The sequence below is a fragment of the Trachemys scripta genome, chromosome 19 (genome assembly GCF_013100865.1).
Source record: "Trachemys scripta elegans isolate TJP31775 chromosome 19, CAS_Tse_1.0, whole genome shotgun sequence".
Classification (NCBI taxonomy): domain Eukaryota; kingdom Metazoa; phylum Chordata; order Testudines; family Emydidae; genus Trachemys; species Trachemys scripta.
This window is the reverse complement of record NC_048316.1, coordinates 5,458,975-5,484,345: the sequence shown is the minus strand read 5'-3', so window position 1 is coordinate 5,484,345 and position 25,371 is coordinate 5,458,975. Positions and strand designations below refer to the sequence as shown.

The following is a 25,371-nucleotide window of genomic DNA, read 5'->3' as shown; positions in this document are numbered from 1 at the left end:
ACCGACATACCTGGTGGGTGAAATGATTTGATTGAAAGAGATTTGTCGGTGGTGGCAGTTATTTTTGGAAACCATGAACATGCAGTATAATTAGAGCTGATTAAACTTCAAATGGTTCAGAGGTGCAGTTGCCGATAAATTCCCAGAGACCTGGATGTTTCTCAAACCATCTTTGAACATCTTTCTTCTGGACATCTTGTGACTTTCAGCTTCTCAAGTGAGATTTTATGTACTTCTTGAGCTATAAATGCAGAGGAATTATCCTCTTCCATGATGTTGTAGTATTTCTGCTTCTGGTCCCAGACAGTTCCAAGAAGTACAGACATCACACAGAATGTTAACTGAAACATTTTAAACCTTAAAGGAATGACTATCAGCTTGACATTTAGTGAGTGTCAAAATAAGAGGTAAAACTATGTCCTGGTTTGAAACAAGCTGCTGAAACCTGCTGAGAATGTATGTTATTTTACATACACATTCTCCTATTTAAAATATGATTTTATCACCCCTGTTGCTTTATGAAAGACCCACATGAACAAGAGGGGAAACTGATGAACTATATAGGGGCAACGATGAAGTCAATTATACCTGAAGTTCCATTAGATGTACAGAGTAAACACTGAAAAAAGAGACAAAGAACTTTTTCTGTCTATCTGAGATCTTTCTGTAGAGCCCATCACCATAGCACCAATGGACTTTTCCCACTAAGCTCTCAGTTTTAGCCTCTTGGGTGTTACTTGGTACAATAGCAGGTAAAAAATATCTTAGGCACAGGTTGACCATCTCCTTTCAAAAAAGATTTGGCTTTGATTCATATCAGGGTTTGGCCAAAGGTCAGTTCTTATTTTATATAACTGCTTGGCTATCTCCTACTCCTAAGCACAGTCTCAGTACACACTGTGTAGGTCTGTCTGCCTTTCCCCTTTCTCTCCCCCCATGTACCCACGAGTCATGCAAAAGCATCCATACTTTTGATCCCCAACATTTATCTGCAAATCCTGGTATTTCCATGAGATGTTGTCCATTACATCCAGGTCAGAAATGGCATCTTCTCCACCATTAAACACGATTACTTAAAAAAAAAATAGCACGACTGACCCCAAACAAAACAGTGAGTTTCTGTGACTCGGTCACAAAATGCTGGACATTCCTAGTACTTCCTTTCCGCATCCCTGCCCCGAAGGCCACTGAAGTGAATGCAAAGACTCCCATTGACTTCCCTGGGCTTTGGATCTGGCCCCAAAGGCATAGCACAGTTCTTTTCAAAGGCACCAGAGTTACAGTCTTTTAATCTATTCTTTCCTTTGCGCTCCATCAAACAAAGCCCAAATGGATGAGCCATTCTGCAGTGTGATGCTGGCACTGAACATTCAACCGAGCCTTGCCACCAGCAGTATCACAAGCCACGGTGCAGAGTGGAAGAACCTTAGGTACACCCTGCTAACAATAACAACGACGACAACAACAGTAATGATAGCACCGAGAGCTTCTAGGGCATTTTATATTCCCAAGTGCTGCACAAACATTATCTCGCAAAGCAGACCAAATGGAGCTGAGATAAAGTTGAAATGCTCACCTGAAATTGAACATGGCACAGGCAGAGATCTTCCAGTCAGATAGGAGAGAAGGGGAAAAGCTTTCGGACTGTAATTGGAGTGCTAGCACATCATGCAGTTTGGGGATGCTACTTTATGTCGCTTGCAAAACACTGCAGAGTGGTGTCAGCATTAGCCCACCATCAGCCCATTAGAGAATTAAGGAAAGTTCATGTACCATATCTAAAGGATGACAGACCAATTTTTATGCTAATTCCCACATCAGGAACAGTTGCTGTTGCTGTGGACATCATGCTAGTGAGTAATATTCTAAGATTAGCAAAGCAAAGTGAATGCAAGATAGGGCATGTTTTAGTTGCCCCTTCTATTTCTCTCTGGGCTTTGTAAGGTCTTGTGCAACATCCCAGGTTAGATTTTCATGTATCCCAGCTCCAAAGAGTTTGAACTTTAATATCCTCTGTTCATTAGTTATTACCAAACATACTAGATCCAGGAATTGGACATGCCGCTTCATTCAATACCACCAGCATTTTAAAAACAGGGAGATTTATAAAGAACCAAACATCCGCTTTGTTTGGGAGTAGGTCACAAGATGGCAGAAGAGAATGGTGAAGTGCAACATGTCAGTGGTCCATGGACTTAGGCTAGTGGATATGCAAATTTCAAACGGTTCAGAGGTCTGGATTGGAAAAGCATCTACACGTTCAGGTACTTCCTTGAATCTCTTGGATCTGGAGTTTGGGTTGGAAATCTCACTGGAGCAGTTTTCTTGTGGTATTTAAGCACTTCTGCTTCTTGTCCTAGGAGGTGCATGAAAATGAAAACCAGTCAAACATCCAAACTTTTACAAAGCTCAAAACAGGTTCAGTTACGCTTTAGTTTGAGTTTTGAAGGAAGATTCGGGTAGATTATTTTATCTAAACCTCCATGATATGGGGAATGATGTGAGCAAGTTGTGACTTCTTGTAATTCAAAGCTGAGTGGAAGGCGTCCTCCTGACCTGGAGCCCTGAATTGCCGTTGCATTGTTGCCATGATTTCCTAGATCCTGTGGCTGCAACTGTTCCACAATAAAAGCCATTGATGCTGAGCATGGGTGGGCGTCAGAACTGAGAAATTCCCAATTCCCCAGACTAACAGAACTTGGGCAGCCATTTTCTTAAGGGAGTCACTCTGGGAGCTGTAGAAGAGAACAATGAAGAAGAGTTTAGCCTATATTTTCAAAAACTACTAGTGATTTTCAGTGCCCAGTTAAAGACAGCATTCACCTGCTGAAATATCACGCACCTTAAAGTGTCTCAAGTTGGGACCCAAAAATGAAGGCACCTGAAATCACTAGTCACTTCCAAAAATGAAGGCCCTTATTTTGGAGTTTGAAAGAAGGTATGAAAGGGAGAAATTATTTTACCAGATCTAAACACTGCTTGGAAACCATGAGTTCTAGATTAACAACCAAACTTGGAACCGTTGAAGTTTGATCACCATTTGGCTCTGGCAGAAAGAATTCTGGGAACAATATCAAGTTTTCTTTTATTCCCTCATACAGCCTAGAAGGAGGGCAAAAGTCATTTCAAACTAAAATCTTTCTTCTTTGCAGAGTGCAGGCTCCCATTTAGTTAGCAAGAAACTTTTTAATTTTAAATGTTCCTGGGAATACGATGGTTTAAATGAAGTGGTGAGCAGGGGGAATGTTCCATCGAAGGCAAAAAAGGTTTAGTGAAACCCACAATTTGCAAAAAAGACTCTAGAATTTGCATTAAATCAAACTCCCAGTGAGATCGCCTGTTCCTCTTTTGTGGCAAAGAACAGCAATGGACTGAATAAATGTTGCAGAGAGACCTTTAAAAATAAACAACAATCCAGGACATTTAAAAACCTTAGAAACAATGGTTAGTAAGTAAATGGGCTGCTAATGAAAACCAGAGCAAGTATTGTCAGAGTTGTGCATGGGAACAATCCGAGGATGTTTTAAACATGATGGAACTTGTCCTCCCTCCTGAGAATGAAAGGTTAAAGATGTCGGCTACAGAGCAAGCAATGGCAGCAGAAGCGTTTTTCCATGTTTGAGCTCGTACAACATCAGGACAAGCAGGAGGAAGCAAGCCCCAGGCTGAGTGTGTGGCAGATACTTTCTCAGCCTCTCCAAGTGCACAGGAAATGCTGGAAGGAGCTGGGGTTAGGCTGTGTGAGACGGAATTATGGCAAGAGTCAGTGCTACTGCAGATTGTTAGTTTTTTTTTAATGCATCCACACACAAGAAAAACATTAATATCCATGGTAGCTGAAGAGGTGGATGTGAGGTTTTCATCCTGAAATAGTGAGGAAAAGGCTCACAGGAGATCTTTTCTGCCTTGTCTCTTTAGTCTGTAAGCTCTTTGGGACGTGGACTACCTCTTATTATGTGTCTGTTCACGCCTAGGAAATGGGGCCCTGATCTCATTTAGAGTTGTTTAGGTGCTACTGTGATACAGTACAAATAATTATTAATAATGACCAACTCTCTCCAACAATTCCTGTGCAGGGGGTTTGCTTTTCAGCTCTTGTTCTCAGAGTGGGCAGTGATGCCAGTGGAGCTCTGAGGGATGTTTAACCTGCTGGTTCTGTCTGTGCATATTTCCTTGACTATATTCTCCAAATGAAAATGGATTGAGCATTTGATTAGTGACCGCACAGCTCCTTAAATCATCCTGAAGACAATAATCCTATGAAGTGAGTAAATGAGAACTGATTTGACTCGAGCATTCCCATTTCTCCTGTGATGGCAGGCTGTTTATACTGCCCAAGCCACAGGTCAGGAAAGACTTTTGATTTATTTACAATTGCAGTATTATCTGCAGCTGCAGCTTCTAACCACAGGAGGGTATCGCCCCTATCAGTACTTCTACCTTTTGTAATGATTTCTATAAGCTCCCCTTGGCAGCTGGTAAACCCAGACCTGCATGTCCAGACTCCCGCTGAAATCAGTGCGTCTCCTTGCATGAGTAACAATTGCTTGTGGGAGGGAAGGCAGATTGGTCCCTAATGAGCCTCGGTTCTTGGCCTGCCTCCCTTCAGCTCATAATGGATACGTCGACACTGCAATAAAAATCCGAGGCACCAAGTCTCAGAGCCCAGGTCAATTGACTTGGGCTCGCAGGGCTAAAAATTGTAGTGTATGCATTCAGGCTTGGGCTGGAGCCCTGGCTGTGAGACCCACCCCCATCATGGGGTTTCAGAGCCTGAGCCCGAATGGCTACACTGCACTTTTTAGCCCTGTGAGCCTGAGTCAGCTGACCTGGGCCAGGTGCATCTGTGCCAAGGGTCTTTTATTACAGTGTAGACAAACACAATGAGGCTCCAAACCCTAACCCCATGGGACTTGATGGCAGAGCCCAACTGCCAATTGTGTGCACATAACCTTGGTGAATACATGTGCTTTAGTGCACTAGCACCCTCTATTGAGGTAAAATAAATGATAAAGGTTAAAGGTTATCCTTTAAGCAAGCACCTGGCCTGTTGTGCAGCACATCAGATTAGATGATCATATAGGTGCCTTCTGGCCTTAAAATCTACAAATCTAAACACAGAGAGATTTAAGGGAGCATCTGAGTGGATTTGCAGCAGCAGAAAACTGGACTGGTGTGTCGCTTACCTGGGTGAAACTATGTCTGCCCATAATGTCAGCTAATGGTACTGTGACTGCACACAGTAAATATCAAACGCTTAGGTTCTATATGGATTACTGCAGATCCTTCCTGTAAGATAGGGTGACCAGACAGCAATCGTGAAAAATCGGGACGGGGGTGGGGAGTAATAGGGCCTATATAAGAAAAAGACCCCAAAATTGGGACTGTCCCTATAAAATTGGGACATCTGGTCACCCTACCGTAAGAAGGTGAACATGTGCTAAAGAATCTCAGTCTAAACATATGAATTGAGTTTGCTGACTAAGATATGAAGCAAACTCATTCAAAGCAATTGCACAATGACCTACATAAAGCATGTAGTCTGTCTAGTAACATTTCATGAGCTAAGCTATCAAAAGCAGCCAATAGCTGCGAAAGCACAGAGATGAGAATCCCACTGAGTGTGGGCGAGATCATTAGAAACACTGAGGAGAGCAATGTCTGTGCTCCAAGAAAGAAGGGCTGAATTCATTATAAAGCTGATGATAGTTTTGGTTCTGAGAATAATGCCCCTCAGCTTCTTCTTTTTTAGGGAGCTCTGATAGCAAAGTAAAGAAGAATGGAAATTGAGAAATAATTTGCAACGATGACCTCTGGTAAATTCAGTCTCTTTTACATGGGAGTTATCAAGGCAGATTTTAAGCTCCCTGGCAGTTTATCAGAAGTCAAAGAAAGATTAACTGAGTGAGTGAAAAACCAGGCCAAGAAACTGAACACAGCTTTTCACAATTGAGGACGGTCCAGGAGGGATTGAGTCTTAAAAACATTTGGCAAGAAGTGTTAAGATAATTTCACTTTAGCTCCCAACAAAGGGCTCATTGAATCAAGAGGATTCAAAATTCCTTTCAGAAAGGCACAGGTATTTATTAAGTTACTTGCTACATGTACAGAGGGTGTGAAAATACGAGTGGTACCCAAGGATAGTACCAGAGGAGTGCTACCTGGGAAGACTGCCACATGTACTAGTACTACCAATGGATAGTACAAAAGTGCTAATGTTACCCGTAGGTAGCAAAAAATAGAGGGATGGTCTTATGGAACAGACGCTGAACTAGAACTCAAGAGATCTGATTTCCATTCCTAGTTCTGCCACAGACCTTGGGCAAGTCACTTAACTCTCTGTGCCTCAGTTCCACATCTGTAAAATGAGGATAATAATACTTCCTTTCTCCACACACTCTAATTCCAGCCCTGCTACTGACTTCCACTGTGGCTTTGGACATATCACTTATCCTTTCTGCTTCCCCATCTGCAATAGTCAAATAATAACTCAACTTCACTGGAGTATGGTGAGGACTAATTGCTTAATGTGTGCAAAGCACACTGAAGACAAAAAGTGCCACTTCAGAACTAAGTATTATTCTTGCTTGGGGTGGGATAGCAGTGGTTTCCTATTGGGATACAACAAATACCTGCATGTGCCCTGGTTTAGGATCTCACTGAGTACACCTGGCTTTCTGCAGGTCACTGCCATCATATGTACTACATTTAAAAAGAGGAATAATGTAATGGATTTTCCAAAGGGCTAGTGATAAAATTAGACAGAAACCAAGTAATGACTCGGAGAAAAAGCTCAGATGAGGAAAGAGACCCTATAACGGACTGGTTGTGTGCCCTAACACCTTCTACAGAACAACCAATACATGGGCAAATATTTACACTACCACAGGAGGCTGTCAGCCAATCAAAAAGCAGAACGACTGTCAGATGGTTCCTCAGAGCAAAGGCTCAAGAGACTGTGATGGGGATATTCTCACACGTCACCACCCTCCACTCTGTTGGGTAATGGGGCAGAGGGACTGTCCATCTCTAGTGGGGGGGGGGTGACCTTGGAGATGGTAAGTGCTGAAGAAGACAACTGAGCCCCGTCTGAGCCAGGAAGCAGCTGGAAAACAGCAGAAAGGGGAAGTTGCCTTTGTAGTTCATTCTTATGTCTGTTTTGATGGATTTTTATGAAACAAGCAAGGAGACAGGTGCCTCTCATCCCCCATTCCTGGGAAGAGGGTGATGGGAGTCGAGCATCAGCACCTCGCAGCATCAGGTCCCTAAATAGCCTAATTAAAGAGCAAACTCATAGCTGGAGTGGGAGAGGGGAATTAGGGCAAAGGAGAAAAGGGATGTTTGTTAACGGAGTTTGGAAACAGATGGGCAATTGACGGGGTTTCTCCTCCATTTAAGACAGCTCAAGTGTGCACTTCAAATATGGCCAAATTTTCTATACAAATGACACCCATTCTTCACCTATCTCAACACTGGACATGCTCTCTCTCACCCAAGTCATATCAAAGGAACAGTTGAGAGTCTCAAAATGATATTTCCAGACACACTCAGTGTTCTTCCTAATCTATTTTCCACCAGCTTCATCTGTTATCCCAGCCTTCCAATCAGGGAACAACGTTGCAACAATATCACATCCTGGCAACAAAGGCCTCCATGTGTGGCAAAGAGAACACAACTGTTGATTACACCACAAAGCTATGGCCTTGGCTACACTGGTGCTGTACAGCGCTGCAACTTGCTGCGCTCAGGGGTGTGAAAACGCCCCCCCCCGAGCGCAGCGAGTACAGCGCTATAAAGCGCCAGTGTAATTAGCGCCTGCAGCGCTGCACGCTCGCTCGCAGCACTGCAAGCTATTCCCCTCGGAGAGCGCTGTGAATCCCCAAGTGTAGCCAAGGCCTATGTCACTGAGAGTTGCTAGAGCAGCTTCCGCTTTGGAGCTAAGGGCTGCCAATCATTTATACATGCCACAAAGTTTGCTACAAGTTACTATTCTGAACAATACCCCACAGTTATCATCTCTCACTATTTTTAAGGCTTCTATAAGGTAATATTTGTAGGCAAAGTTTCTTTTCAAAACGCAGCTGGCAGTGCAATTGTGGTAGGCTATTCTTTCCTACTATTCCATTACTGCCAGCCATTCTACTTCTAACTGATCATCCCACATCTGCCTATTATGAGGTTCTGACACCTTCCTCTGAAGCATCAGGTACTACCGTAGTCAAAAATAAGTCGCTAGATCAGATGGTCCTTGGGTCTGATCCAGACATTCCTGTCTTAATTAAAGAGCAGTCATCCATTATTGCCAGTCCACTGAACTTCAGCACCACCCTGTTTGGTAGGAAGTACCTGGGTAGTTGTACAGGTCCAACCTGATCCCCAAGCCCCACAGTATTAGACCAGGCAGGCCAGTGTGTATGTTCCTTTTTGTAAAGGCAACAGTTCAGAATAAGCCCAGATATTATTAGATTTTAGTTAAATCTGTAAGTATGTGCACTCAACAAGCTTTTCTTTGCAAAATAGCTTATGTTAATTACATTACCATTAACCAGGCCACCTTGTACTGTACAGGGTTGATGTGGGTCAGTTCTTGGATGGGAAGCCACCAAGGAAAACCTTGTACACTCAGTGGGATATGGGACTCTTCACTTCCTCTGCTAAACTGTTGTGTGCAATTCAAAAGCTGCTGCCTCTCCTCCCATTGGTGGCTGATCCCTCTGCAGCTCTTGCATACTTCTCAAGGGGGTTTGTGAGCCTTAAACAGAGTTCACAAAATGCTTCAGATTAAAACTGTGACAGCCTTGCTAAATATCATTACTATATTCCCAGGACTGCCTGTCAGGAGCCCATGAATCTCAAACCAAAACCCCGCATCCCAGCATATCCCTGACCTCTGGGGACATTCAGATCTGAGCTTGGCACCCTGGGCCCATCTCTCTGGATAAGAATTTTTCTCTGGGGCGAGGGTGGGTGTAACCCAAATTTCCAAAGAAACTTTGTCCTGCTTTTGAAAGAAGAGGTGGGTGGGGGAAGTGAAGCTAAAACCCCTTTGACTCTTTTTTTGGCTGGTTTCAAACTGCAGGAATTCCCCAGTCATGAAAATGTTCTGCTTCAGCTAAGGAAACAATGTTGATTTTTTTTTAGCTCCAGATGTTAACAATGTGGTGCTGAAAGCAGTTTGGGGGAGGAGGGGAAGAAGGCATGGGAGGTGACCCCACCCTCAGCAGGAAGCACACAGAGAGCCCTGCACCCTCTCTGTGTTGGGATGCAGCCAAATGCTGAATTGCTCTCTCACACACTCACACTCCTTTCCCCTCCGGGCAGTCATTAGAGCTTTTGCAGTTTAACCCCATAAATCCTTCATGTCCTTTCTCATTTGTGCTCTTAGGTAAATGTGTGAGGGAGGTGGAATTAAAGTCATAGAGGAGGGAGTGAGAAATGCTTTTCTAGCCAGAGCGAGAACACCCCCTCCCACCCTCCTCAAATGCAAAGGGCTCTCCTGCCTCTTGCTTTGGGTAATTCTAGGCAAATCCGAGGCAGATGGATTAGCACAGACAGGGTTAAAATAAAGACATTCCTACAAGGGAGCAATGTTGGATTTGGTGAAGATAAATGTCTAAGTTATTTACACATCTGGTTAATGAGGGTTACCCCTTTGTGGCAGTCACACACAGCACGAAGGGACAGGCCCGGGCAGCCCTGCAAAGCAGGAGGAGCTGCCAATGCTGACTGCCGAGACCCCTTGGGGCTGAGGTTTGGTCTGGAAGAACCCTGAAAGAAGACAAGGCTCCATCAATCCCGTGTTTGTTCTTTGCTGCCTGTCAGACTCACACTCCCCTTGCTTGGGTGTTCTGGGAAGAAAGGAAGGGGAAGGGGAAGACATGAAAGGGATGCAGCCCAAAGGGACTTGCTTTGTCCCCCAGAACTAGGAAACCTCCCTGTGTGGAAGGACAGCAGTAACCATGGCTTAGAGGCTTCACCATCAATGCCTGGAAAGTGGACTGCTCTAGACTGGAGTGGGAGAGGAGAAGCACAGAGGGAAGGGTGAGGCTAGGCTACCTGCCAGGATCATTGTCCAGGCTTGAGCATGGCTTGGTTGTGGTTGTGGTTGATGTGGGTATGATGTGGTGTGGCCTGTCGCTGTGGGTGAGGCCAAGCTCTGTTATAACCAGGGTAAGAAAAATACGTTGTCGCCTCGGCTTCTTCCGGAATGGGAGAAGAGTGTGAGAAAAGGGCCTTGTGTGGCAGGGCCAGCTCACCTGCCTCTTTATACGATGCCTACTGTATCACCTAAGCACCAAGCAGGGGACCCAGGATGAGGGGAGCCTAGGTGACCACAACGGTGGATGATTTTAAAGAGGAGGCTGTGGATCAGCTTGTACTTGCGCTGGACACAGGAAATGCCCCTGTGACTTTCTGGGTCTTTTTTCTTTTGATTGGAAAAATGTTCATGAGGAAAGAAACTCTTTCCTATTGTGGAAACCCAGCCTGGCTAATGGGAACTGGGGTGCCTATGGACAAGAGCAGCGCGTGGAGCCTCCTGTTCCACACCCTCTCCCCCCTGGAACTGAACCTGCTGGCTATTTCTGGGGTGCAGCGCAGTGCCAGGACAGGCAGGCAGCCTGCCTTAGCCCCACTGTGCCGCTGACTGGGTGCCGCCCGAGGTAAGCCCATGCCCCAACCCCGAGCCCCAGCCTTGATCCCCCCCTAAACCCAGAGCCCCCTCCTGCACTCCAAACCCCTCATCCCTGGCCCCAGCCCAGAACCTGCACCCCCAGCCCAGAGCCCGTACTCCTTCCCACGCCCTAACCCCCTGCCTCAACCCGCAGCCCCCCACCCCACAATCCAAATCCCTCAGGCCCACCCCCCAGCCTGGAGCCCCCTCCTACACCCCATACCCCTCATCCCCAGCCCCACCCAAGAGCCCGAACCCTTAGCCAGAGCCCTCACTCCCTCCTGCACCCCAACTCCCTGCCTCAGTCCAGAGCCCTCTCCTGCATCCTGAGGCCCTAATTTCTGGCCCCACCCCAGAGCCTGCACCCGCTGTTAGAGCCCTCACCAGTTCCCGCACCTTAACTCCCTGCCCCAGCCCAGTGAAAGTGAGTGAGGATGGGGGAGAGCGAGCCACCGAGGGAGGGGGAATGTAGTGAGTGGGGGCAGGGCCTCAGGGAAGGGGAAGGAAAGGGGGTGGGGCTAGGGTGTTTGGTTTTGTGCGATTAGAAAGTTGGAAACTCTAGCAGAGTGTGAGTGAGCCACCATGTGGTTTCAGATCAAAATAATGAGATTTATAGGCTCATTTAGGCTAAGACACAAACCCAGCCCTTCCATCTGCTATAGAGACCTACCACCTCTGAGCCTTCTCACACCACCTGTTTACTGCTAATGTCTGATCACCTAGGTGCTGCTTTTATGGGGTTTCAGCTCTTAGCTCCTGACTGAGCACTCAGTTCCCCAACTGTTGGCACCTGTATGAATGTGGGAATGAGACCTGATCTGGCAATTAACTCCCTCTCTGCCAGGAACCCTGCACCCAGTCATGTTCCTCGTAGTCTGAGGTAAGAGCATTGCCTACGTCAGGGGTCGGCAACCTTTGGCACGCGGCTCGCCAGGGTAAGCACCCTGGTGGGCCGGGCCGGTTTGTTTACCTGCCGGGTCCGCAGGTTCGGCTGATTGTGGCTCCCACTGGCTGCGGTTCACCGCTCCAGGCCAATGGGTGCGCCGGGAAGTGGCGGCCAGCACAGCCCTTGGCCCATGCCACTTCCCGCAGCCCCCATTGGCCTGGAGCAGCAAACCGCGGCCAGTGGGAGCTGCGATCGGCCGAACCTGCAGACACGGCAGGTAAACAAACCAGCCAGGCCTGCCAGGGTGCTTACCCTGGCAAGCTGCGTGCCAAAAGTTGCTGACCCCTGGCCTACGTTTTTGTGTTGATGTCCTGTTGATGGGGTTTCTCATGCTCTCTGTAAACTACACAGGACCTGCTAACACCTGCCTTTGAAAAGTTCTTCTGACGGTAAAACAGGGTCTGTCTACGCTGCAATGAAAGCCCAGGATTAATAGAACTTGAGTGAGCGGACCCTGAGTTTATTAACCTAGGGCTTGAGCATCTACACTCACTTGTAACCCCCAGGTTAGGAACAGTTGTACCCTGAGCTCAACCTGGGGCTCTAAGTCTGCACTGCATTATGTGGGCCCAAGTCCAACCACTCATGTCCCAGACTTCCTACCGCCCTCCCAAAGTATAGCTACTCTAGTCCTTTGTTCGTGGTGCAGTGTGAAAAAAAACTTGATTGTACAGAGGACAAAGAAAGTCAGCCCATGGGATTGTGGAGTATTTCTGATGGATTCCCAGAGGATGAGTCCAGTGGGGCTGCATCTATACTGCAAAGCTATAGGGCTTGAATCCTGGGTCCAGCTTGACTCAGGCTTGGATCCTCCACTCCTGTGGGGCCTTTGGACCCTGAGTCCAAGCCTGGGTTAGCATGATTTTTATGTACTTAGAAGGAGGTTAGGCTTGAACCTGAGTGTGAACCCCAGGTTTACACTGCAGTGTAGACACACCCGCAGTCTCCTGAATAAAAGGAGCCCACTTCTTTAAAAAAAAACTGTAGATAAGTAGCTGTCCTGAACACCACTCTGCTCCTGTCCTTGCAGAAGGGAGGACGATTCATTTGGCACTGTGTCTGTTTCACATCCTCTTTCCCACACAGACAACAACAGTTGACCTTTGCAGCACTTGCTGCAGCTCCCTCTATCCTGCAAATCACTTTACAAACTATGGCATCCATCCTGCTCCCCCTGAAGTCATAGGCACAAGCTACTATTGACTTTAATGAGAGCAGGATAAGGTCAATCATACCCCAAGATTTCTGGGGTAGAGGCAGCTGCCAGGCAGACCAACATCCCACAGAACTCAAGTGGGGGGCTGGTTTTTGCCAAGGACATATTGACAGATCTCTTGCTCTCACAAAAGGAGGCCCAGAGGATCTTTAATGTCTGCATAGAGAGTCAGGACCTGAGGCTAAAATTTTCAAAAGGTGCCAGTGATTTTGGATGCCCAACCTGAGACACTGTTAAGGGACCTGAGTTCCATAGGGGGAGCACTGTCTACCAAGCAAACCCTTGCAGGAGTCTCGGGTTGGACATTCCAAGAACTGAGGCACCCAAAACCATCACTTCGTTTTGAAGATGTCATCTGTCAGATCCCAATCTGGCAAACTGCAAGTGCCCGGAAAGGCTGAGCTAAACCCTTGGGATTTGATTCTGTGGCTCTTCAGTTCCTTAGACCATACTTAGTCTCCCCCAGACACTGACTTGCTCTGTAGCACACACCCCCTTTCACCAGTATTTACTCATTAGCATGGTTATCCTCCACAACCCTGCAGACACCTCAACCACAGGGCCCCAGAATTCTGCCTAAACAACATACTTTCCCTTTCACATGTCTAAGAGCATCTTCTTCACTCATCCACCTGTGAAATATGGCTTTTTAATTAGCAGCTATGGGAGAGAATTAGCAACTGGCCTTACAGAGCTACCCATGGAAAACAGCCCCTCTCACCCAGTGGGTGGCAAGAACTGAGCATTTCTGCAGTCTCTTATCCTAGTACATGAAGACTTCTAGGAATCAGCAGTGTGCAATAATATAAATGTGCGGCTCAATGCCAGGGGAAATACAGAGGATTCAGTGCAAGGGAGCACTTGAACAAAGAGTGGGTGTGATGTTATTGACATGAACTGTGACTGTATAGATCATTGTTGCAACCAAGGTCCTATAGTTGCACCAAATCTTGTACAAAGGAGGATAAGTAAGGTTTCTATAGAAAGATTGTAATTTGCTGGTTATGATTATGCTGTCTGTATCATTTTTGTATTTGAAGTTATGAATATTGGCTATGTCCTTGTATCTCAGTGTGTTTGATTCTAAGTAGCCTCAGTGAAGCATTTGGTCAGCTTCTTGAGAAAGGACTATCCTCAGTAAGTGCCCAATCAAGAAACATTTAACTGACAATGGACTTTGGGAAATGTCAATCCACATCTGAGCTTTCCTGGGAACCTTCAAACTAACATGTAAACAATGGCATCAGCTTGCAAAAAGCTGAATAATTCATGGGCATGTGACTTGCCCAGGTGGCTACAAACTCCATCTTGTTGCTGTGACTTTGCACAGAAGAACAAAGGGGTTTCCACCCACAAGAGAGAGAATATAAAAGGCCCTGGAAGCCTCTCCATTTGGTCTTCAGCTGGCTCAAGAGATGGCCTCTCCACCCCAAAGAGAAGCCCGAAAGAAACTGGAACAAAGGACAGTAACCATGGGGTGTGAGTGATTACTGGACACAGACTAGGAAGGAGTTCAGTGTGTGAAAGAAGCTTATTGGAACATCTCTGGGGGCGAGATTTCATCTGTAATCAGTTGTTTAATGTATTAGGCTTAGACTTGCATGTTTTGTTTTATTTTGCTTGGTCACTTACTTTGTTCTGTCTGTTATTACTTGGAACCACTTAAATCCTACTTTTTATACTTAATAAAATCACTTTTGCTTATTAATTAACCCAGAGTAAGTAATTAATACCTGGGGGAGCAAACAGCTGTGCATATCTCTCTATCAGTGTTATAGAGGGCGGACAATTTATGAGTTTACCCTGTATAAGCTTTATACAGAGTAAAATGGATTTATTTGGGGTTTGGATTCCATTGGGAACTGGGTGTCTGGGTGCTGAAGATAGGAGTACCTGCTAAGTGGTTTTCAGTTAAAGCCTGCAGCTTTGGGGACGTGGTTCAGACCTTGGGTCTGTGTTGGAGTGGAGGGGTGTGTCTGGCTCAACAAGACAGGGTTCTGGAGTCCCAAGCTGGCAGGGAAAATGGGCTCAGAAGTAGTCTCAGCACATCAGGTGACAGTCCCAATGGAGTCTCTGTGACCCAACCTGTCACAGTGGATACTGACTGAAATACTTGCTACTCCAGAGAGCAGAAATATTCAGGCAATCCCTATCTGAGGAGTGACATCATAAAGCATTAAGCCTTTTCTCTGGCACCTACACAGCACCCTGTAATGTTTGACGGAGGTGGATTTCTCCAAATCCCTGGGTTTGGTAAGTCATGGAACAGGGACCCACATGCAGTTGCAATGATAACTGCCCCTCTCTAACAACCTCCATCCAGGAATCTCACTGTGCTTTGCAAACATTAATAAACTCTACCAAAAACCTGGGTGAGGTAGTTAGCATCAGTGTCATTCAACACAGCTGACAGCAGGTAAGGTTTGTAAACTGAGGCACAGGGAGGTTAAACAACCTGCTCAAAGTCCCACAGCAGCAGAACCAGGGTGAGAACTTAAGTCTCCTGGTCTAGATGCTGGACACACTCCCTCCCCACTGCAGTGCCTGCTGCTCACACTGCCCCAAATTGACACTCATCCAAACAGGGCACAGAAAATACCATGTGACCTAGGCATCCAATCAAATGATTTTGTATTTCACATCTGGAACACTCCCAAAGAACTGCTTACAAATGAACCACACATTAAGAATTTTTCCTAGAAACGATTCAGCAAATTGCCAGTAAATCTGAGCTGTTTACAAGCAATTTGCAGACGGGAGAAATATATTGAATAAACTGTTAGCTGACAATTATTCACTCAGCTTTAGTTACCACAAACAGTAGGTGTATGGCAGGTTTGGTCCTAATGACAAAGGCAATTTTCCTAACGACATCTACTGTTGTTGTTATTAATATTTGCATTAGAAGAACATCAGTGGCTCAGTTAGGCCCTGTTGTGCTATGCCTCCTGGGGAAAGACTTGAAGTCCTTTCAATACAGTTATTCCGAACTAAGCTAGACAAACCACTGGAGAACATACTGCAGAGTGCAACTGTGAATTGGCAGGGGATATGGACAAGATGACTTAATGATCTTTTCCATGCCTAATTTCTGTGATTCCATAACTCCAAATTGGAGAAAAGTTGATAGTTCCATCTGTAGACTCTCTTGTAGAGATGTTGACTCTGTTCCATCAGAGCTATTTTGTTCCTTTTGGATTTCTTCGCTCTGGGGAGAATTTTCTCCACCCATGTAATGGAATGAAAAATCCAACACGCATAAGTGTATGTGTTGCAAGTTTGGTTTGGGGTTAAAACTTAGGATGATAACATTTTTAAAAGGCTTCAAGTGTGAATGAAGTAACAATGAAAAGGAAGATCTTGCTTGGTCTTGCGAAGACAAAAGCTAGAGGGTGTAAAGAGAAAGGATAGCTTATTAAATGGAATTTATGGCTCCTATGAAGCCATAACTAAAGTTTTTTTTCCCCTCATATTTTTCTTAGCATTAAAAAAAAATTCCTTTCCAAGGTAGAGTTAGTTTCCAAAGATTTTTCAGGATTATTCAGCTCCTGCAGGTGTCCCTCTGTAATATATTTTTAAAAGTGTTTTTAATATTAAAAATAATAACTCTAATGGTGCTTTCTTGGCTATGGGAATCAGAACAGTTATGAAAGCGCAATAAAGCAGAACTTCTCTCTGTGCTGCCAACAACTCCAGGAACATGTTTGCTAGAACTTTGACCCTTTACGTACAAAACATTAAAACAACTGTAACCTGAAACTATTAACTGGTATTAGATTCAAAGTTTGGGAAGCCAAATGGCTTTTTTTTATTATGTATTTCTTGGTAATTACACACTAATGGGAACACTCTGAAGTTTTGAAAGAATATATTTCAGATAGGCTCACTGTTACCTCATTTTTCAGAACAGTTTCTCTAGCAACTGCTCTTGCCCTTAACTCTCTGCAGACAATGAAATGTAATAAGGGATGTAAGATAGACATAACAATTCTCATGGTGTGCACCTAGCAGGAAATCTTTTCAATCTGCCCACAGCTCTTCTTTGGAGTAAATGTATTAGTGGTAGCATTTGAGATGCTACAGAGAAGGCTGCATTGTGCTTCTCAGGAATATCAGTAACACAGACATAACATTCCCCTCCCCCCAGTTTATTATTAGGAAAGGGATGCTGGGCTCAATCTTGACATAGGGGAATCCTCAAGTGGCATAGAGCTATAATCAGCTCTACGCTATCTGCTTTTCCCTCACTGGTGTAGGCTTGTTGGGGGCAGAGGGCAGTGGGCCAGGGGAATGGCTCAGGACAGGGCCAGAGTACACCGCTACCCTGATATAACGCTGTCCTCGGGAGCCAAAAAATCTTAGCACGTTATAGGTGAAACCACGTTATATCGAACTTGCTTTGAGTGCGCAGCCCCGCCCCCCGGAGCACTGCTTTATCACGTTATATTCGAATTCGTGTTATATCGGGTCACGTTATATCGGGGTAGAGGTGTACATGAAACTCTATCCAATCCTTAGCCAGTAGAGCATTCCTCACTCCACAGCACAACTAAGAGCAGCCTTTAGGCTGTTGATAGCCCTAGAACTGGGGGAGGTAGAAAGGTGGCTTAGGTCCCACTATCTGAGGAGCTTGGATAATCGGTCTCCAGAGCTTTCCACCTCTAGTTCGCCTGTTTAAAATGAGCCAAATGACAGCCAAGACTGACTGGACCACTGATGAATGTTCAGTGGCTCATTGACTGTGACTTGGTGGACTGAACCCATTTCCCGGTTGAGAGATATTCATGTCACAGTTGGCACTGACAGGGACTCTGAATAGCAATCTTAGCAGTGAAGATAAGGACCGAATGAGCTCTGGAGACTTTCTCTTGGGGCACATCAGTAAGCAACACGGGGAGGCTTGCCCTGCTACTGCCCATGATGAACTTATCTGATGGATGAATGCAGATCAGCAATCTCCAGGGCTGTCACTCCAGCTCTAAATTGACAAAACCTGGTGGACAGTCCAACACTAGTGAGCAACCCTACAACCCCACAATAACTCACATGTATGCAGGCTGGTGTTTGTGGAGACACCTAAGGATTTAAATTTCATTTGTTTCATGTGTTATCAGCTGATTTCTGGGCTCAGTTCATGTACTCGGGTAGTATTGGTCAACTTGATTGTTATTTTGCTGAAGATCTGAACATGCACCCAAAGTTGGGCACATTTGAAAAAAACTGGAAAGAAGCAAACGAAAACAATCGCTAAAAGAACATTCTGAGCACAATGACGGAAACAGAGCCCAGGCTTTCAGCATCCAAGGGAACAGCTGATTATCTTATTGACTTACACAGACCCTTTCCTATCGCGCCGAAGGGCACCACTGCAGAAAATGGTGAGTAAAACTGGTTTGACAAACACTTTGGTCCCCATTCTGCTCTGAGGTACACCAGTGCCACAGCATACAGTTGCAGAGCTGTTAATGAGGTCAGAATTTAGCCCCTTCACACTATTCTCATAAGGGTTTAATCTGCCTGTCTCATCTATCCCACTTGACTGCACTCATCACCCCTATTGCTCTCAGTCAGAGCAGGTTCATGGATACATTTCAGGATGTATGTCTGAATTAGAAGCCCCCTTTTTTAAAGGCTTGGGAAACAACGGTTCTAGAGAATGGCCCTTCTCTGGTCTCTAGAAACTGAGTCGCGATGGGCTGTTTTGGTTTGGCTGCTAATGACCCCCCTTGCCTACCTGCAGCAGGGTCCCTTGTAATTGCATAGCTTTGCTTTCCTTGCTTTTATATATAATTTCCATTTCATAAGAGCAATGAGGTGGCCAAGGAAGCATGAGGTTACTACCCCTCTGGTTTACACAAAACTCTCTTCAGCCTTCTTGCACCACCCACAGTCTGCTATAATCACCCTGAAACACAGCCTGGGAGAAGGACTTTTTGTTTGTATTCATGATTATGCTGAGCTACAGGAAATCTTTATGTATGTAACCCTCCCCTCTAGCAGCGTGGGTAAGGATTTCTTACAACTATGGGCCAAATTCTGCTCAGTTACACCAGTCAATGGAGTTACTTTGGATTTACACTGGTGTAAATGGGAAGAGAACCTGGGGCTGAGTACCTAGGAAATGCCACTAGCCTTTATGTCAGACCCAGAATTTGTTCCACCAACCAGCCCCAAAGGGTTAATTTAGAAAGTCCAGCTCTTGGACCAAAGGAGGTGAGAACCCTGCCATCTGTGCTTCCTCGCGAGCATGTGTTTCATAGCAGGAATTCAAGTAATATCGAGCACTGTATATCACTCCTGTTGCGGGTGCTTGTATTGCAATGTCACACATTAAGTGGCAGGCTGTTTTCTTAACTTCTCTCAAATGTACAAGAGAATGATTAAGCAAATGTTTCCGTAACAAATAGTTTGTAAAAACTCCCTGCAGATGTTGTGGTTCAGGCATCATTTGCAGAGAGGCAAATCTGAAATGCTCATGAGTGACGCTGGAAGATTTAGGTCCCCAAATCATTGCCTGGCGAGCAGTGTATCTGCTGGGATTCTGGATGCTCATTTGTTAGGATGCCATGTGGTTGCAATGCAGGGAACCTCTAAAAGCTCTGTCTGTTTGTGTGGCAGCCCTCTTGTTTGGACTTGCAAAGGAACATGCACTGCATGCAAAGTAAATCCTGCATTTCTGCTCATTCCATTGATCTATTTCTTTTTAAGTGTGAACTTAATGCTGATGCAAATGCTGGATTGACAGCCCTAGAAAAATAAGTCCTCTGCTTAGATCCTACAAATTTTGGAGCAAGGAATATACAGGCACCTACAGGCCTTATCCTGGCAACCTTTACTCACAAGAATAGAGACATTGAAGCCAATGGAACAACTCATACAGACTGCAGGATCAGGTCCAATACATATCAAACATACCCAATACATATCAAACACCACTAAAGATATACTTTAGTCCTGTCAGCAAATGGTGGATTCCACAGAACACAGAGGCATTCCATGATACAACAAATTCATAATAATAACTTCATATCATAACCAGAATCTGTAAGTTATACACAGCTAGATTCCCCAAATTGTCATAGGTGCCCTGACTCCCCGTTCTGCCCATCAAACACACTCCATTCCCTCTTGACTTTGATCACAGTGAGGGAGTTGCGGGAGAAGGGAGGCAAGAAGGCATAATACAGGTTCATACTTCAGTAAAGGGACTTAAGGTCAGAGGACTCACAGAGATACCTGGTGGCAGCATTAACCTGACAATGGCCACCAAGACAAATGCTTCCATAATGATCCAGAGACAGGCTTCCTGGGCCTATTTCATTTGCCATGTAAACAATCATATAACCCATCGTGGCCATGACCAGAGCCCACGTGAAGTCTGACCAGAACATCTCTCACTTATGTTCTTGGCCAATGACATGACTATTTATAGTATTCATAACAAAACATGTACCTTACCATGGCAACCACAGCACCAGTGTGCTACCACGGAGACAAAAAGCTTTGCCTTATAGAAAAACACTAACCAATGTCAACTCGTGCTTTTGGAACAATTTGTTTTCCAGTTTCCAAGCACATTTTCCTCCTGATTGATCATTATGGAATATTATTTATCCATTTTCTCTACATTGCACATTTGTCTCTTGTTTTCATTTTCCTTATAATAATAATAAATAGGATTAGAGAAGCAGGGAGATGGTTTCCAGCCAGTGGATCCAACCTTGTACACCATTTCTAGATATGATTTAGGAAGATATCAGTATGAGGACGCTTACCGGGCAAGACAGTTCCATTTTTCCATCTTTGGACCAGAACCTCAGCTGGTGTAGCTATCTCTTACAGAAATCAGTAGAGCAATTATTGAGTCCTTTAATTATTTTTTCACTTTGTGCTTTCTTTTGTTGTTTGTTTCCACATCCTAGAATTTAAAAGTCAAACCTGAGATAATGTTTCTTGCTTTTTAGTTACCATACAGCTCCATATTATTATGTCATTTTTTTAGTCAAAGTTTGATGACTGATGCTTAAGATTTTGCTCTTTCTTTTACTAATAGAATTAAAATATTAGGTCAAAAGAAGTCAAAGTCACAGCATTTCTTTAGCAACTGTAATAGCTCTAACTGAACCGTGGAACAAACAGTCCTGCTGAAACATGTTTAATTAATTTCATGGCTAGCACAGAAGACACAGACACATGATCACTCTGAAATGCAGTGCCACTGCATATTAGTTAACAAGCAGTATTGTACAATGAACATCAGAAATCACTATGAAGAGATAAATGCTACAAGATTCCCAAGGGGAAGTAGAGATCTTTCAAGAAAAGTGTACAGTGTATACTATGTGTTGGCGTGTGGGAATTATCTCTGTTTAAGTATTATTTAGATGTGTATTTAAAAATGGTGGTGTGTTTAACACCCACAAAATATTTAATCACACCCATCCCCCCCCCCCCACACACCCTTCCATTCTCTTGAAGAAGCTGCCTGTTTCCTTCAATAGGATTTGCTTTGCAAGCTGAATAAGTAATTTGCGCAGACAAAAGTTATTCAGGGACACATTCTACCCTCAAATAGCATTCTACAGGTCACTGTGGAATCTGGCCCACTGTTTACAGTCCTAGCACAGTCTAAGCTTGAAAGGTTCTAGGGAGAAAACTAAACAAAACAACTCCTGGCAAATGCAGTGTTCAAATATTCTGCAGAAACTCCTCTTTGATAATGGAGTTGAGGCACAAGACAACCTGGCAGGCCACGCTCTGTGGCCTAGTTTAACCTCTGATAAGGCACTATCTGCCCTTTGTTAATAACTATCTGTTGGTTCACCTTTCCCTCCGTCCCTTACCTGTGTCAGGTTGCTGTGATCCAAACACTGACCTGGGGTGAGGAATCTGGGTGAATAAAGACCTCTAGTAGTATAACATGGTGATTGAGAACAAGCCCATGCGAGGAGAGTGGTAACAGTCTAACACTATTTTACAGAACACAGACACGTTAAGAACTAGCTATCTAGGTTTTATTTATAGCTCCCCTATGCTTGATGACCCATTGCCTAATCATAATAATTTTTACTTTTAGACAGCACTGCCCATTCCAAATCACTTTACTACCTCTGGGCCTGATCAACACCAACTCTCCATTGTCCCACGGACATCAGTGGACTTACACAGGGGCTAAGTCAGTGCTGGGTCTGGCCCCATCTGCAGGCACAGAGATGGATCTGGATTTGGGTCCAAACTTTCCCAGAGTTTGTGATGTTTTAGTTCAGGCCCATCACTAAGAAAATGAAGGTAACAATATTTACCTACCCAAAAGTGGGCATCTTGTGGCTTCATTAGACAATGTCTGCAAAGTGCTTTGATACTTAAAGATAAATATAAAATATCATCGGTGAGCATCAATGTTGTAACAGACTAGTTTCTGGACCACGAGGAATAATCATGTGATCTGTACTTGGGTTCCAAGGCAGCCACAAAAATCATGCATTTACCTTCTAGGAAAAATACATCAGCTCAGTAATTCTTAGCAAAATATTTCCTACTAACCATTCCATTTCTTCACTAATCTCTTCACAGTCCAATGCATTTCAAGGGGTTAAAGAGGCAACTCCTATGCCTGTCCTCCCCCACTTCCTTTATGGTCACACACACACACAACAAATGACATGGTTAAAAGGCCCTGAGGAGTTAGGCACCCAAATGTAATGAGAGTCAGGAAACGAGCTCCTTTGGGGCTCTTTGAAAACTGCAGCCCACATCATTACATAATACATCATAATCCACCTAGAATGTAAACTGTTTGGAGCAGGGACCATCTCTTTCTTATATGTTTGTACCGGGTTTGGCATAATGGGGACCTAGCCTCTAGGTACTAACATAATACCTAGAAATAATAATAATTGCTCATAAAGCACAAAAGAAAATTGATTTTCACTAGATTTAAGAGACTGTGAGAAACCTAGGAACAGTTAAGTTTTGCTCTATACATTTTAAGTAGATTTACAGATTTGTGTGGAAAAAAAAAAAAAAACAGCAACAGCACAGAGAAGATGCTGTCATTTCCTGGCTTGGGCTCCACTCCTGTCTGCTCAGAGATTGTGCTGAAAAAGGTTTTTGGGTCCTACATTCCTCATTTGAAAGGGAGAATTGGGATTGACACTATGTGATGATGACTTGTAGAAAATGTTCCAACACAATATTAAGGGAATCCCCCTCAAATACTTTTAAAACGTAGGTTTCATCCCCAGACCAGTGTCCAAATATTAGACAAGTTGCTTGGTGGTACTATGTTCTCAGTAACCTGGGGCTGCCAAGTGAAGAAGGGAGTCCAAAGGTATCTCAGGAAATGAGAACGCTTAAGAAAATGAGGCTTTCTCTGGTTATGGAACCATAGAAGGAAAATCTTGGATTACCTAGTAAATACCAGAGCTACTCAAAAGCAAGTTGGTCAGGTTTGGCTTAGCAGAAGTCAAGGCAGGGGTTTAGTTTCTTGAATTAACTGGCATGTGACTCTCACCCTAGTCAGTCTCTTTCAGACCAAGTGGCTCACTCCCTTTCCTCCAACGCTCTTCAGGGGCACTGGTTAGCCATTCCTCCTCCCATCCTGCAGCTTTTGGTACCACGCAGAGTGGCTGATGTGCCCTCCCCCCACTTTCTAGAAAGGTCTTTTGGGTGGCAGGAGGATAGCCACACTCTATCCTGCAGTTGCTGGGCAGGTAAACTCCTACTCCCACTGCTGCCATTAGCAAACTAGACTCTGGGGCTGAGAGACTACCCAGAACCCCCTGTGCTAGCACTAGTTAAACTCCAGAACATTCATCTGCCAGGGGCCTGATCCTGCAAGTTGATAAGTACCCTCAACTCCCGCTGCGTTCAAAAGGATTTGAGGGTGCTATGTACTTTGAAGGACTGAAACCCCAAATGATTCCTCATTCTTGTGTGAGGGGACAGCAAAAAGCGAGGCTGAGAATTTTGCTCTATACCTTATTTAAACTTAACCCCCAGTTTAATCCTTAACACCTTACCGCTCTCTTCCTTTCAAGACTAAATAATTTTAGTTTTGTGATCTCCAATTTTATTGCTATTGCCTGAATCCCCACAGGGTTAGCCCAAGATTAGACCAGTGTAATTCCATTGACTGTGATGGACTAACATCGTGCCATAAAACTAGGTTACACTGGGGTGAATCCAGCCTCTTGCCTTTAGAATTTTTCCTATTTATAGTTTGTCCCACATGACAGAGCACGGCTATGTGTCATGTGTTCCTGGTCTCCCCTAGTAAAACTTATGAAGTAGAACGGGAAACCACAACTGATGTGTCTGATAATGTAAGTGAGCAGGAATGGCCATTAACTACAGGAAACATTTATATTTGGGAAGAAAGAAAATCACATATCTTATATGACAAAAGTAGAAAACTTTAAATCAATCTCTCAACAAAGAAAACTGAGTGCCATCACATGCTGACCTTTACAAAGACATCAAGGGAGCTGGACATGCTCACGCAGCTCAGAGCCACTGGAAGTCAATACACATGGGCTTTCATTGTTTGCTTTATAGGAGATTATTTCGGCCATTTCATTACACTAGTTTCTGAAGTTACTAATTCAGTGGTATGGAATTTTTAGAACTGATGCAAAATGCCTGTTTGTGGATTTGCTTAGATAATAGACATTATCTGCCGCAGAACATGTTAAGTCTGATGGGATTTTTCATGGAATTTAGTAGAGGTGTGGGAAATACTCCTAACAAATGCTCAGCTTGCTAGCTGGGATGTGATGTTGATGGGTCCTGAGGCCATGGGAACACCCTCCTTGGGGAGGGGCAGATCACCAAACAGGAGTGGCTGAGGCAGTGCTACATGCACTCTTCCTGGTCTCCCCACCATCCCCACAGTGTGTGTGTATAGCGGAGGTGGAAGATACTGCTCCTTTCTTGTTCTTTCACCCCTTTCACGCTATCCCAGGCTTACTAGAGGTGTGGGAAATACTCATTAAAATACAAAACTACTCAAAATTCAAGGGCATCTTTATCACTGTTTGCCTGTTAGGACTTTCTTCTCCTCTTACTCTGAATCCATATACATTGCCAATAAAGAAAACATAGCCCAATGAAACACTACAAAGGTGTAATTGTGATTTCTCAAGGCAGTAATACTGAAAATACTGGGCAGAACAGTTACTTACTTACTTTACTCAAAACTAAAGACAGACTGTTGCATCTCCCACAGAAGATTTCTATTAGTGCAGAGGTACTAGCTCTGTTGGAAATGAACAACCATCCAGTATCTGGGATGGATTAGGCTGGACAGCATCCAATTCAGTGCCAGACCTCTTTGCCATTTTGCTGGTTAACAGAGCACTCTTTGTGCTGAGAACATAAAGTCAAGCCAACTTTTGCACTACTATTGAGGAAAATTGGAGTCCAAAAAAAAAAAAAAAAGAAAAGAAGAAGAAAGGAATGGTGAAGGGTAACAATTAAATAGCATGATAGTATGAAAGTTTTTATGGACATCTGTTTCATTTTTATGTGACCATGTTC

General features: G+C 44.4%; 1 protein-coding gene across 1 annotated transcript in view; it reads right to left on the bottom strand.

Annotated features, from left to right (window-relative positions):
- Positions 1 to 837: 837 nt before the first annotated feature.
- Positions 838 to 25,371, bottom strand: part of MORN1 (MORN repeat containing 1) — a 144,207-nt gene continuing 119,673 nt past the window's right edge. The window contains exon 14 of the mRNA XM_034753712.1: positions 838 to 2,356. Within this exon, the coding sequence (XP_034609603.1) occupies positions 2,253 to 2,356 (104 nt within the window). The 3' untranslated portion in view covers positions 838 to 2,252. The remainder of the gene's footprint in view (positions 2,357 to 25,371) is intronic.